General features: G+C 44.8%; 1 protein-coding gene across 1 annotated transcript in view; it reads right to left on the bottom strand.

Annotated features, from left to right (window-relative positions):
* epx (eosinophil peroxidase) overlaps nt 1-14,830 on the bottom strand; it is a gene marked incomplete at both ends in the record, with an annotated part of 64,130 nt that overhangs the window by 28,616 nt on the left and 20,684 nt on the right. The window contains 5 exons of the mRNA XM_080437322.1: nt 1,119-1,289; nt 1,772-2,030; nt 2,767-2,927; nt 4,770-5,175; nt 12,124-12,330. Of these exons, the coding sequence (XP_080293448.1) occupies nt 1,119-1,289; nt 1,772-2,030; nt 2,767-2,927; nt 4,770-5,175; nt 12,124-12,330 (1,204 nt within the window). The remainder of the gene's footprint in view (nt 1-1,118; nt 1,290-1,771; nt 2,031-2,766; nt 2,928-4,769; nt 5,176-12,123; nt 12,331-14,830) is intronic.

The raw sequence follows: 14,830 nt of genomic DNA, 5'->3' as shown, positions 1-14,830 counted from the left end.
CAGTACTGGGTTTGGTGATGTTCTATATTGTCTGAATCAACTTTGTTTGTGTTTGTTTATGTTCAAGGTTCAAGATCATCATGTTTCATCATACAATGTAAGTCAATGAGGAGCATATTTAGAATGATCAATTTCTAATCAATGGAGCAATAATTTATGATTTCTTGTCCACCTTTGGAGTTACAACATGGTAACTACACAACCCAAACCTCTACAACAGTGGTCTGGCCCTTTAAGTCATGGTCCCGTGTGTGTGTGTGTGTGTGTGTGTGTGTGTGTGTGTGTGTGTGTGTGTGTGTGTGTGTGTGTGTGTGTGTGTGTGTGTGTGTGTGTGTGTGTGTGTGGTGTGTATAGCAGTGGTTCTCAAACGTTTTTGACCCAGGGCAACCCCTGTAAATAACGTTTTCATCCACGGCACCCCTGAAATTACACTGTTAAAAATGTTTGAAACGTATGGTCATATTACGCTACGTAAATATGCAAATCTTTCCCCCTACGATACAGTATGTCACAGAGGAATATCCGTTTCCATTAGAACAGACTGAACATAACTTAATACTTGACGTTTAACCACTTAAACCCCAGCATCCCTATAGTCTGGGGGGAACGTTCACCAAAAATAGCCGTCACAACTGTGTAATTTTTTTATTTGAGCTAAAAAGCATTATTTTACACTTTGACATTTTTTTTTAAAAATCATGATTTTTTTTGCAAATCTTTGAATAGATATTTTTTAAAGCGAACATTTGTTACTCAAATCTTTGCTTCTGGGGGGTCCCTGGAACAACATATTTTGAGATGGGGGTCCACGGCCAAATATATATCATTTTGGGGTCCTTGACATGAAAGAGTTTGAGAATCACTGACATAGTAGTAGAAAGTAGTTAGAAAATACAGTAGAAAATATTTTGTAGAATCGGCCTCAGGTCTTAATGGGTTAAAGTGAAGTGATATCGATGAATTCCAAATATTATCAAAGTATTCTGCGGCACCCCTGGACTGGCGTCACGGCACCCTAGGGTGCCACGGCACCCTCTTTGAGAAACCCTGGTGTTAATAGTACCTGGTAGGCCGTGGTCCCTCCCTCTCTGCAGGTTTAACCCTAGTGTTAATAGTACCTGGTAGGCCATGGTCCCTCCCTCTCTGCAGGTTTAAGGAGCCCAGGTCCAGGGGCTTCCCTCCCTGGGCTTGGAACAGCCTCTCTGTCAGCTCCTCCACCATCATCTGACCGGGGGTCTGCAGCTTGGCTGGAGACAGCAGGAGACCCCGCAGCACCGGGTCTATACCACCTGACCCCCACACACACACACACGCGCACACACACGCACGCACGCACGCACGCGCACACACACACACACACACACACACACACACACACACACACACACACACACACACACACACAGTACTTATTATTACAAAACATACATTAACCACTTCAGCCCTATAAACATTTTGGCCATTTGAAAATAGCCGATCTACAAGCTCACAATGTGTTGCGATGCGACACATTGTGAGCTTGTAGATCTGCTATTTTCAAAAGATTTTAAAATATTTTATACATTTGAAAACTTGTGAAACGGGACATTCTGCATAATGAGCTCTTTCTGCTTTTGGTACTTTAAGTACATTTTGATACCAATACTTTTGTACTTTTACTCAGGTCAATTTTGAATTCTGGACTTTTACTTGTAACACGAGTATTTCTACATTGCAGTATCGATACTTTTACTTAAGTAAAAACATTGGAGTACTTTTTTCCACCCTTTACCTTCCTGAACGACCCTCCAGGAGGCGAACAGAGAGCGGTGCAGAGGCAGTGAAGGATGCTGGGAGTTGTGGGCGTAGCCGGGGCCCAGCCGGGTCACCACGGGCGTCACGGTGACGTGGGCGAAGCGGAAGGCGGCGGCGGCGAACACGTTGGCGATGCCGGGGTCCACGTCGCCACGGTAACCCCGGTAGGCTGGCATCAGGCGGGCAGCGCCACTCTGACCCAGAACCCTGGGCAGGTAGTGTTCCCACGTCAGGATCTGGAACAACAGGTCAGGTACAGCTTCTATTATATATATTATTATTATATTTATATTCAATCTGGAACCATGGCAGTTTACATGTCAGGTACAGCTTCTATTATATATATTATTATTATATTTATATTCAATCTGGAACCATGGCAGTTTACATGTCAGGTACAGCTTCTACTATATATATATATATATATATATATATTATTATTATACAGGATCTGGAACAACGTAAGTCTACAGGTCAGGTACAGGTTCTAGTTCCTGTTTCTCTTCTCACACTTAATAATACATCTCAATGAATTGATTCTCACTGGAATCGCACCCCTGACATATGACAAAAATGCCAATAAAAAAACTAAAACTAACACTGAATTAAATCCTTTATATAAAATGTTGAGATAGATAGATAGATAGATAGATAGATAGATAGATAGATAGATAGATAGATAGATAGATAGATAGATAGATAGATAGATAGATAGATAGATAGATAGATAGATAGATAGATAGATTAAAAAGTAAGCTTAACAAGCTAAATCTGCTGTGAAAACAAATTGGAATGAAACAAAATAACAATACAAACTAATGAAAAATACAAAACTATGGGAGGCACAGCTCCCAGGATCTTGTGGGGTTAGGGTCACGGTTAGTGTTAGGGTCAGGGTTAGGGGTTAGTGTTAGGGTGTGGGGTCAGGGTTAGGGGTTAGGGTTAGGGGTTAGGGGTTGGGGTTATCTCTACCTGGTGAACAGCTCCCAGGATCTTGCGGGCCTCCTGGTACAGGGTGTCGGGGCTCCAGTGAGGGTTGAGGACGTGCAGCTCTTCCACCAGCCGGTTGTGTTCTCTCAAGAAGAGCGTGTGCAGAGCGATCATCCCTAGATGCTCATTGGCTCGTGAATCACCTGCACAGATGATGATGATGTCACCACATGTATCATTAGGCCGAGCTATCTCCGATCGTCAGGGTCCAAGAGGTCAAGACATTGCTGATATGCTCAAAGATCAAATAAAGTGACTCCACGCCTGTTTATTTTGTTTTGAACAACCTAAAATGCAAGTCCCAACACCCTGGCGGCTCGCCCGAGTTGAAAATATTTCAGCTCAAAGCTTCAGCTAAAAACGACACATGTGAACAAACACGACAGCAACACACGGTGGCGCAGTCGGTAACGCTGTCGCCTCACAGCTAGAAGGTCCTGGGTTCGATTCCCGCCGGGGACGCTGTGGGCACTGGGGGGCGTGTTCTCTCCTCCGCATCATCAGTGCCCATACCCTAGTTGGGGTTGGCAAAAGGGCCTTTCTGTGTGGAGTTTGCATGTTCTCCCCGTGTCTCCTAGGGTAGGTACCCTCACAAAAACATGCTGTAATCCTGGTCTCTGTACTGCCTCCCCCTGGTCAGCCGGGGGACCTGATGGACTGGTTGGAATAACGTGTTCCTTCCACGTGCTACGTATAACCAGGGAAACTCTCCCCTGTCAGGTGATAAGAAGCGGTTTGCTAGCTCTCATACATTGAAGGAGGCATGAGCTCGGCTCTAGGCTCTCCCTAGGCTGGCAGAGGGAGTGTAGCGCCCAGGATTACTTAGATAATTGGCACTGGGTGAAAAAATTGGTTACAAAAATCGTGGGATAAAAAAAAATTAAAATAAAACTCCACACATGTTTGTTTTGTTTTGAACAACCTAAAATGCAAGTCCCAAAACCCTGGCGGCTCGCCCAAAAAACGCCCGAGTTGAAAATATTTGCTTCAGTTAAAAACGACACATGTGAACGAACGCGACAGCAACACTCAACATCCTCGCGAGATCTAGCACCAGTAAACATAGATCTTTAGCACCAGTAAACATAGATCTATAGCACCAGTAAACATAGATCTATAACACCAGAAACAAAGATATATAGCACTAGTAAACATAGATCTATAGCACCAGTAAACATGGATATATAGCACCGGTAAACATAGATCTATAGCACCAGTAAACATAGATCTATAGCACCAGTAAACATAGATCTATAGCACCAGTAAACATAGATCTATAGCACCAGTAAACATAAATCTATAACACATGTAAACATAGATCTATAACACATGTAAACATAGATCTATAGCACCAGTAAACATAGATCTATAGCACCAGTAAACATAGATCTATAGCAACAGTAAACATAGATCTATAACACATGTAAACATAGATATATAGCACCAGTAAACATAGATCTATAGCACCAGGTAAACATAGATCTATAGCACCAGTAAACATAGATCTAGCACCAGTAAATATAGATCAATAGCACCAGTAAATATAGATCTAGCACCAGTAAACGTAGATCTAGTAAACATATCTAGCACCAGTAAACATAGATCTAGTAAACATAGATCTACATCAGCAGTAAACATAGATCTAGCAAACATAGATCTTGTACCAGTAAACATAGATCTAGCACCAGTAAACACAGATCTACAGCAGCAGTAAACATAGATCTAGCACCAGTAAACACAGATCTACAGCAGTAGTAAACATAGATCTAGCAAACATAGATCTTGTACCAGTAAACATAGATCTAGCACCAGTAAACATAGATCTAGCACCAGTAAACATAGATCTAGTAAACATAGATCTCGCACCAGTAAACATATAGGACGCCCACTTAGGAGAACATTATTTGTGTAATATTTTGCCCCTACTGGCGAAGCGACCTAGTGGGCTATCTTCCTAAATTAAGCATCTTTGGAACTATACTCACCAGCTTGAAAACAGGAAGTGCTGTTACCCTGGGGGGGCATGGTGGGGGGCGTGGCGGTGGGCGTGGCGGTGGGCGTGTCAGGAGCCTGTGTCCCCTCCCCGCCGCTCCCCCCCCGAGGGCCACAGGGGTCCAGGTGGGCCCCCGGCAGGCGGGGCAGGAAGGGCATGAAGGGCAGACCGCGGTCCTGGTGCAGCGGGTTGAGAGCCATGGCGCCCACGGGGGACGACAGGTTCCGCAGCGCCCCCGCCTGGCGGGAGGAGCTGCCGTACACCATGCTGGCGTCCACGAAGGACGTGATGGCGTTCATCTGCTCCCTGGAGTGGTGGGGCAGGGGCCCGCACGACGGTGACGAGCGGAAGAACGGCATGCAGCTCTGGACCCCCCAACGAGGGTCTGACTGAGGGATCTGAGGACACGCCATGTCACCGACAAAAAAGATGGCACTGTTAAAGGGATAGTTACAGGAGGTTTGTGTTTTTTGTTGCATTCCTGAACCAAACATAAAAAAACAACAACAAATGTTAATAGGAAAAACACTAAGAAAGAGCTAAGACTATAAGGAATAAAATCAATAAAAAACTGCGTAGTTGTGCAGTGGTTCTAAATTATTTTCATGTCAAGGACCCCCAAAATGATATGTATGTATTTGGCACCAGAGCTTTTTTGAATAGCCAAACTATAAAATATAGTTAAAGTGGTTGTGACACTATATTAACTAATTTTGCTGGGGACCCCCCGGGACCCCTCCTAGGACCAAGGAAGTAGTGTGTGTGGGGGGAACAGCATACTGTATAAATAGACTTTATAGACTGACCTGGCCGTTTGTACTTATGGACTTAGACCAGGGGCCTGTTCCTCGAAAGGTGAATTAAATAAGCCTGGATTTAAGTCAAATCCAGGCTTGACAAAGTCGGGTCCGTATAGCCTGGTTTATTCGGTTCCTGGAACGCCAAGCCAGGCTGAAAAGGAGCGACTTTGTCGAGCTAGGCCTTGTCAAGCCAGGCTGTGTCGAGCCAGGATAATGAAGCCAGGCTTCACTTATTTCTATAAAAGACCATGAAAGTCGATAGCAGAATCCTTGAACTTGACCAATCATGGAGCCCAAAACCAGAGCGGCGTTCTTCTCTGTGGCTGAACAGCAGCACTGCAGCAGCTCATGGAATCTTACAAGGAAGTAAAATTTATAATAAGCAAGAAAGGAAACACGGCCGCAATAAATATAGATCCAGGGAGAAAGCGTGGCAAAGTATTGCAGACAAATTAAATGCACAAGTTGTCCAAAAATATGCAATTAATTTATATACAAATCCATAAATATATAATTCAGTTAGGTTTAAACATAAGGAGTTTAAGTGAATGTTGGAATTATAATTATAAACACTTAGAATAATTTTCTAATTTCAAATTTCTAAAATCGAAGATCTACAAGGGAAAAGCTTGCCTTTTGGCGGCCGGGGGTCCACGGTCCACGGGGGTCAACGGGGGTCCGGGAGTACACGGGGGGCCGGGCCCCCCGTGTACTCCCGGACCCCCGTTGACCCCCAACAGAGGTCTGGGGTATACGGGGGTATACGGGGGTCCACGGGGGCGGGGGTCCACGGGGGTCCGGAGGTCCATGGGGGTCCGGGGGTCCACGGGGGTCCGGAGGTCCATGGGGGTCCGGGGGTCGATGGGGGTCCGGGGGTCCATGGGGGTCCGGGGGTCCACGGGGGTCCGGGGGTCCATGGGGGTCCGGGGGTCCACGGGGGTCCGGAGGTACACGGGGGCCGGGGGTACACGGGGGTCCGGGGGTCCACGGGGGCCCGGGGACCCCCGGCCGCCATAAGACAAAAACATTTCGGGCTTGTAGATCTTTGATTTTCGCATAAGAATTGAATAAGTGTAGAAAAACTCATTGGTTTATGATTGGAGTCATTGGACTAACAGCTATTTCACAAAACTTGAAGAACAAGGCACTGGATTAATAAAGCTTGGCTGTTAGCCTGCTCCTGACCAGGCTAACTTCACAGCTAAATTGCCATGGTAACTAAGCTAGGCTTGCTTCAATTCTCTTTTGAGGAATCGGATAAGGCTAAACTTAGCCAGGGTGAACTGGCTAAACTAATCTTCAAGATAATTCACCTTTTGAGGAACCGACTCAGCTCTAATCCTGGCTAAATTAAGCCAGGATAGGTGGTAAAGCCAGGCTTTAGCTCTAATTCACCTTTTGAGGAACAGGCCCCAGGTTATCAGTCGAGTATGAACAACTTATAGACAGACATTTTATGAGATTTATATTATAGATATTATGTATATGTCTATTACCAGTGAAACGGACGTTGTGAAGTAGATAATGTACCAGTGTTCATTTTGATTTAGTTTTAGTCGTACTTTAGTCATCTAAAATGTTTTGGTATAAACATCATAATATTTTTACGGGGCCAGAGCTCTCAGCTCTGGACCTGTTTTAATGTTGCCCTCTTTTTTCTTCCACCACTTTTCGCAGTTCTGGCTGAACCGTGCATACGCTTTTTACGAAACTTGGCCATATGGTAGATGGTCATGAAAAACTATCAAGAAATAATTCTCACAATCTTTCGTCAAAAGGTGGCGCTATAGCAAAATGCCAACTTTGAACAGGTACAACTCATGCCCTGTTTGACCTACAGCCATGAAACTTCAATACACACATGCGTCTACTCATGATGAACAACTTTCACACTCTGACTTTTGACCTCTGACCTTTAGATCTCCCACCATTTTGAATTATATGAAAAACAGTTAAAACCTATCTCCTCCTGGGATTTTTTAGTAATCTGCACGAAACGTTTTACACATGAACTTTGAACCTATGCCGAAAAACTGATGCAAAAGATTTTCCATAAGTGAAAAAATGAAGCTTTAATGAGCCAATGAATATTGCAGTTTTATGACAATTATTCATCTGCCCCTAACACATACATGCAGACTCACATTTCTTTGAAACTTTGCGGTAATGTTGAGGGTCATTCCAAATATCACTGAAACCAATCTTACTCCAATTGGTCAAAGGGGGGCGCTATAGCGATTTTTTTTAAATGCAAACTTTAAACAGGCAAAAGTCATGCCTCGTTTGGCCGACAGCCATTAAACCTACTTACACATGTGCCTTGACTCATGAGGAACACATGTATCACGTTAACCAGTAAGCTCCGCCCTTAGATTGTCTGCAATTTTGAGCAGTTTGAAAAACACTTAAACCCAGGATTTTTCAGCTATTTGCGTGAAACTGTATCATCTGTGTGATCTCCTTTTTCACAGGTTCTTGTCTGTTGGTCCAATGGCTTCTCCCTTAAGCGAGTGCCTCACGACCGCAAGGTTGCCGGTTCAAGCCTCACTTGATGCAGACTCATTTAAGTTGAATTGCAAAAAACATGACTGTATCAATGAATACATATGCAAACGGTAAAGATAACATGAAATGCTTATTTGAGAGTATGTTTTTTCAATGTATGACGTACTTCATTGTGAAAATATCCGATCTACAATCTCACAACTTTTCAGATAGCAACGTTTTGTGAGCTTGTAGATCGGCTGCTTTCACTGGTTCACTTTTATCTTCAACAGACAACCTCAGCCTGTACAAAGCTATAGCACTATAGGTAGTGTTGCAGCTTGTCAATCCGAAGGTTCAGGGTTCGATTCCTGTTAATGGCAATAGGTTGAGATGTCAATTTCTCTTCAATCTATTATGTTTCCAAGTCTCTCTCTCTCTCTTCAATCTATTCCGTTTCCATGTCTCTCTCGCTCTCTCCCTCTCTCCCTTCAATCTATTCCGTTTCCATGTCTCTCTCTCTCTTCAATCTATTCCGTTTCCATGTCTCTCTCTCTCTTCAATCTATTCCGTTTCCATCTCTCTCTCTCTCTCTCTCTCTCTCTCTCTCTCTCTCTCTCTCTCTCTCTCTCTCTCTCTCTCTCTCTCTCTCTCTCTCTCTCTCTCTCTCTCTCTCTCATTCACCAGGTCAGGTCTGTTGGTCCAATGGCTTCTCACTTAAGTGTGTGCCTTAGAACCTCAAGGTTGCCAGTTCAAGCCCCACTTGATGCAGACTTCATTTAAGTTGCATTGCACACAACATGATTGTGTCAATTAATGCAAGTGCAATTGTTAAAGATAACCTGAAATGCTTATTTGAGAGTATGTCTTTTCAATGTATGACATAGTTCATTCTGAAAATAGCCGATCTACAATCTCAAAACTTTTCAGATAGCAACGTGTTTCTGAGCTTGTAGATCGGCTGCTTTCACTGGTTCACTTTTATCTTCAACAGACAACCTCAGCCTGTACAAAGCTATAGCACTATAGGTAGTGTTGCAGCTTGTCAATCCGAAGGTTCAGGGTTCGATTCCTGTTAATGGCAATAGGTTGAGATGTCAATTCCACTTCCATCTCTCTTCAATCTATTATGTTTCCAAGTCTCTCTCTCTCTCTTCAATCTATTCCGTTTCCATGTCTCTCTCGCTCTCTCCCTCTCTCCCTTCAATCTATTCCGTTTCCATGTCTCTCTCTCTCTTCAATCTATTCCGTTTCCATGTCTCTCTCTCTCTTCAATCTATTCCGTTTCCATGTCTCTCTCTCTCTCTCTCTCTCTCTCTCTCTCTCTCTCTCTCTCTCTCTCTCTCTCTCTCTCTCTCTCTCTCTCTCTCTCTCTCTCTCTCTCTCATTCACCAGGTCAGGTCTGTTGGTCCAATGGCTTCTTGCTTAAGTGTGTGCCTTAGAACCTCAAGGTTGCCAGTTCAAGCCCCACTTGATGCAGACTTCATTTAAGTTGCATTGCACACAACATGATTGTGTCAATTAATGCAAGTGCAATTGTTAAAGATAACCTGAAATGCTTATTTGAGAGTATGTCTTTTCAATGTATGACATAGTTCATTCTGAAAATAGCCGATCTACAATCTCAAAACTTTTCAGATAGCAACGTGTTTCTGAGCTTGTAGATCGGCTGCTTTCACTGGTTCACTTTTATCTTCAACAGACAACCTCAGCCTGTACAAAGCTATAGCACTATAGGTAGTGTTGCAGCTTCTCAATCCGAAGGTTCAGGGTTCGATTCCTGTTAATGGCAATAGGTTGAGATGTCAATTCCGCTTCCATCTCTCTTCAATCTATTATGTTTCCAAGTCTCTCTCTCTCTCTTCAATCTATTCCGTTTCCATGTCTCTCTCGCTCTCTCCCTCTCTCCCTTCAATCTATTCCGTTTCCATGTCTCTCTCTCTCTTCAATCTATTCCGTTTCCATGTCTCTCTCTCTCTTCAATCTATTCCGTTTCCATGTCTCTCTCTCTCTCTCTCTCTCTCTCTCTCTCTCTCTCTCTCTCTCGCTCTCTCTCTCTCGCTCTCTCTCTCTCTCTCTCTCATTCACCAGGTCAGGTCTGTTGGTCCAATGGCTTCTCGCTTAAGTGTGTGCCTTAGAACCTCAAGGTTGCCAGTTCAAGCCCCACTTGATGCAGACTTCATTTAAGTTGCATTGCACACAACATGATTGTGTCAATTAATGCAAGTGCAATTGTTAAAGATAACCTGAAATGCTTATTTGAGAGTATGTCTTTTCAATGTATGACATAGTTCATTCTGAAAATAGCCGATCTACAATCTCAAAACTTTTCAGATAGCAACGTGTTTCTGAGCTTGTAGATCGGCTGCTTTCACTGGTTCACTTTTATCTTCAACAGACAACCTCAGCCTGTACAAAGCTATAGCACTATAGGTAGTGTTGCAGCTTGTCAATCCGAAGGTTCAGGGTTCGATTCCTGTTAATGGCAATAGGTTGAGATGTCAATTCCGCTTCCATCTCTCTTCAATCTATTATGTTTCCAAGTCTCTCTCTCTTCAATCTATTCCGTTTCCATGTCTCTCTCGCTCTCTCCCTCTCTCCCTTCAATCTATTCCGTTTCCATGTCTCTCTCTCTCTTCAATCTATTCCGTTTCCATGTCTCTCTCTCTCTTCAATCTATTCCATTTCCATGTCTGTCTCTCTCTCTCTCTCTCTCTCTCTCTCTCTCTCTCTCTCTCTCTCTCTCTCTCTCTCTCTCTTCAATCTATTCCGTTTCCATGTCTCTTTCTCTCTCTCTCTCTTCAATCTATTCCGTTTCCATGTCTCTCTCTCTCTTCAATCTATTCCGTTTCCATGTCTCTCTCTCTCTCTCTCTCTCTCTCTCTCTCTCTTTCTCTTCAATCTATTCCGTTTCTCTCTCTCTCTCTTTCTCTTCAATCTATTCCGTTTCTCTCTCTCTCTCTCTTCAATCTATTCCGTCTCTCTCTCTCTCTCTCTCTTCAATCTATTCCGTCTCTCTCTCTCTTCAATCTAATCCGTCTCTCTCTCTCTCTCTCTCTCTCTCTCTCTCTCTCTCTCTCTCTCTCTCTCTCTCTCTCTCTCTCTCTCTCTCTCTCTCTCTCTCTCTCTCTCTCTCTCTCTCTCTATTCACTGGCCCCGTATTATCGCTGCTTGCAGCTATATTCTATAGTTGATTTAGGAGACTATGTATTTGTCCGTGATGGCGTCGTAATGCGTCGTAATGCGTCATCTTAATTGATCCCTTTGAACTTCAGAGGGTTGTGCACTGAGTTGATTGATTGGGCCATAAAAGTGTCGTTAGTGTTCTCTCTAATCAATGAATGCATCAAAGACAGCAATCACTTGGGGGGGGAGTGTTTGTACACACAAATCTGAAAGGCTAGTCTGCCTTTAAATAAACAAGCCCCCAAAAAAAACAACCGCCAATATTTACAAGCAACTTTACAGAAAAACAAGCCCAAAGTCACTTATAATAAGCGGGACATGGCAACACCTGGTATCAGGTATATATTAATCTCTCAAGAACAGATTCTGCTCTGCGTTGGAATCTGTCGGGGAGGTTCGTCATAACGTGTACGCACTGACCTACAAGTGGGCGTGCCTTCAGATCAGGAAGCAGGCCGCGCTTTACCCAATCAAATGTAGTGGGCGGGATTCACGTGTCCGTCGATCCTTCCCCACTGGAAACCAACCGAAACTAATTTAACAATAGCGTCCGCGGAGCAGACAAAACCACGGAAAGATATTCACATTTTAACTTGCTCTTTCATCATAGAAACAAGTGGGCTTATAACCAAAACGATCCATGTTCTCTATGAGAAGTAGTGTTAGTGTTCCGTGTAGAAATTTTGTTAGTGGGAATGAAAACATAGTCGCACCACCAGAAGTCATGTGCTGAAGGCAGACCAAAACCCCGGTTTCCTTGCGCACGGGTGCTACGTTTTCTTCCGCCCAGAGCCAACTGAGATAGTAACAAACAGCAGAGGTCGCTGTTTTTCCTTTTCAGTTGGCTCTGGGTTCCCAGATTGGGTATATATATACCTGGATGGGGAAGCAGGGCGAGTCTCGGCTGCAGGTGCGGCTGCAGTCTGCTCCCGTCCTGAAGGCGGCGCTGCTGGGGCTCTGCGGGGTGAGCGCCACGTCGTGGTCCACCCACTGGCCCCACTCCACCAGAAAGTGGGAAAGGCCGTCGTCCAATGAGATGTCGTCGTCGTGAGTGTACAACACTTCCCCGGACACTTGACGCACCTGTGGACACGAAGGGTGTAAAGTAACTAAGTACATTTACTCAGGTACTGTACTGCAGTACTTTTTTTTTTTTTTTTTAACTTTACTAGAGTATTTCCAATGTTCAGTACTTTTACTTCTACTCCACTGCATCTCAGAGGCAAATATTGTACTTTTACTCCACTACAATTATTTGAAACTTTAGTTACTGGTTACTTTGTAGATATACATTATCATATTATAAGACATACATTAACCACTTCTATATACATTTCGACCATTTGAAAATAGCAGATCTACAAGCTCACAATGCGTCGCGATGCGACACATTGTGGGCTTGTAGATCTGCTATTTTACTTACGGTACAAGACCTGATGAAAATCACTGAGTGATCCAAACACTGATGGCAACACAAATACAGCGGAGCTTTTGCAGCATTACCAGTGTGCAGACTGTTACAGCGTGGAGACAGCATTACCAGCGTGCAGACTGTTACAGCGTACAGACAGCATTACCAGCGTGCAGACTGTTACAGCGTACAGACAGCATTACCAGCGTGCAGACTGTTACAGCGTGCAGACAGCATTACCAGCGTGCAGACTGTTACAGCGTGGAGACAGCATTACCAGCATGCAGACTGTTACAGCGTGGAGACAGCATTACCAGCGTGCAGACTGTTACAGCCTACAGACAGCATTACCAGCATGCAGACTGTTACAGCGTACAGACAGCATTACCAGCATGCAGACTGTTACAGCGTACAGACAGCATTACCAGCGTACAGACTGTTACAGCGTGGAGACAGCATTACCAGCGTGCAGACTGTTACAGCGTACAGACAGCATTACCAGCGTACAGACTGTTACAGCGTGGAGACAGCATTACCAGCGTGCAGACTGTTACAGCGTACAGACAGCATTACCAGCGTGCAGACTGTTACAGCGTGGAGACAGCATTACCAGCGTGCAGACTGTTACAGCGTACAGACAGCATTACCAGCGTGCAGACTGTTACAGCGTGGAGACAGCATTACCAGCATGCAGACTGTTACAGCGTACAGACAGCATTACCAGTGTGCAGACTGTTACAGCGTACAGACAGCATTACCAGCATGCAGACTGTTACAGCGTACAGACAGCATTACCAGTGTGCAGACTGTTACAGCGTACAGACAGCATTACCAGCATGCAGACTGTTACAGCGTACAGACAGCATTACCAGCGTGCAGACTGTTACAGCGTACAGACAGCATTACCAGCGTGCAGACTGTTACAGCGTACAGACAGCATTACCAGCGTGCAGACTGTTACAGCGTACAGACAGCATTACCAGCGTGCAGACTGTTACAGCGTACAGACAGCATTACCAGCGTGCAGACTGTTACAGCGTACAGACAGCATTACCAACGTGCAGACTGTTACAGCATACAGAAAGCATTACCAGTGTGCAGACTGTTACAGCATACAGAAAGCATTACCAGTGTGCAGACTGTTACAGCATACAGACAGCATTACCAGCGTGCAGACTGTTACAGCGTACAGACAGCAGTACCAGCGTGCAGACTGTTACAGCGTACAGACAGCATTACCAGCATGCAGACTGTTACAGCATACAGACAGCATTACCAGCGCGCAGACTGTTACAGCGTACAGACAGCATTACCAGCGTGCAGACTGTTACAGCGTACAGACAGCATTACCAGCGTGCAGACTGTTACAGCGTACAGACAGCATTACCAGCGTGCAGACTTACAGCATACAGACAGCATTACCACCGTGCAGACTGTTACAGCGTACAGACAGCAGTACCAGCATGCAGACTGTTACAGCATACAGACAGCATTACCAGCGTGCAGACTGTTACAGCATACAGACAGCATTACCAGCGTGCAGACTGTTACAGCATACAGACAGCATTACCAGCGTGCAGACTGTTACAGCATACAGACAGCATTACCAGCGTGCAGACTGTTACAGCATACAGACAGCAGTACCAGCGTGCAGACTGACAGCGTACAGACAGCATTACCAGCGTGCAGACTGTTACAGCGTACAGACAGCATTACCAGCGTGCAGACTGTTACAGCATACAGACAGCATTACCAGCGTGCAGACTGTTACAGCGTACAGACAGCATTACCAGCGTGCAGACTGTTACAGCATACAGACAGCATTACCAGCGTGCAGACTGATACAGCGTACAGACAGTAGTACCAGCATGCAGACTGTTACAGCATACAGACAGCATTACCAGCGTGCAGACTGTTACAGCATACAGACAGCATTACCAGCGTGCAGACTGTTACAGCATACAGACAGCATTACCAGCGTGCAGACTGTTACAGCGTACAGACAGCAGTACCAGTATGCAGACTGTTACAGCATACAGAAAGCATTACCAGTGTGCAGACTGTTACAGCATACAGACAGCATTACCAGCGTGCAGACTGTTACAGCGTACAGACAGCAGTACCAGCGTGCAGACTGTTACAGCGTACAGACAGCATTACCAGCATGCAGAC

Source organism: Gymnoscopelus braueri (genome assembly GCF_963280865.1).
Source record: "Gymnoscopelus braueri genome assembly, chromosome: 9".
NCBI classification, from domain to species: Eukaryota; Metazoa; Chordata; class Actinopteri; order Myctophiformes; family Myctophidae; genus Gymnoscopelus; species Gymnoscopelus braueri.
Note: the sequence above shows the minus strand (reverse complement) of the source record. Positions and strands in the feature narration are given on the sequence as shown.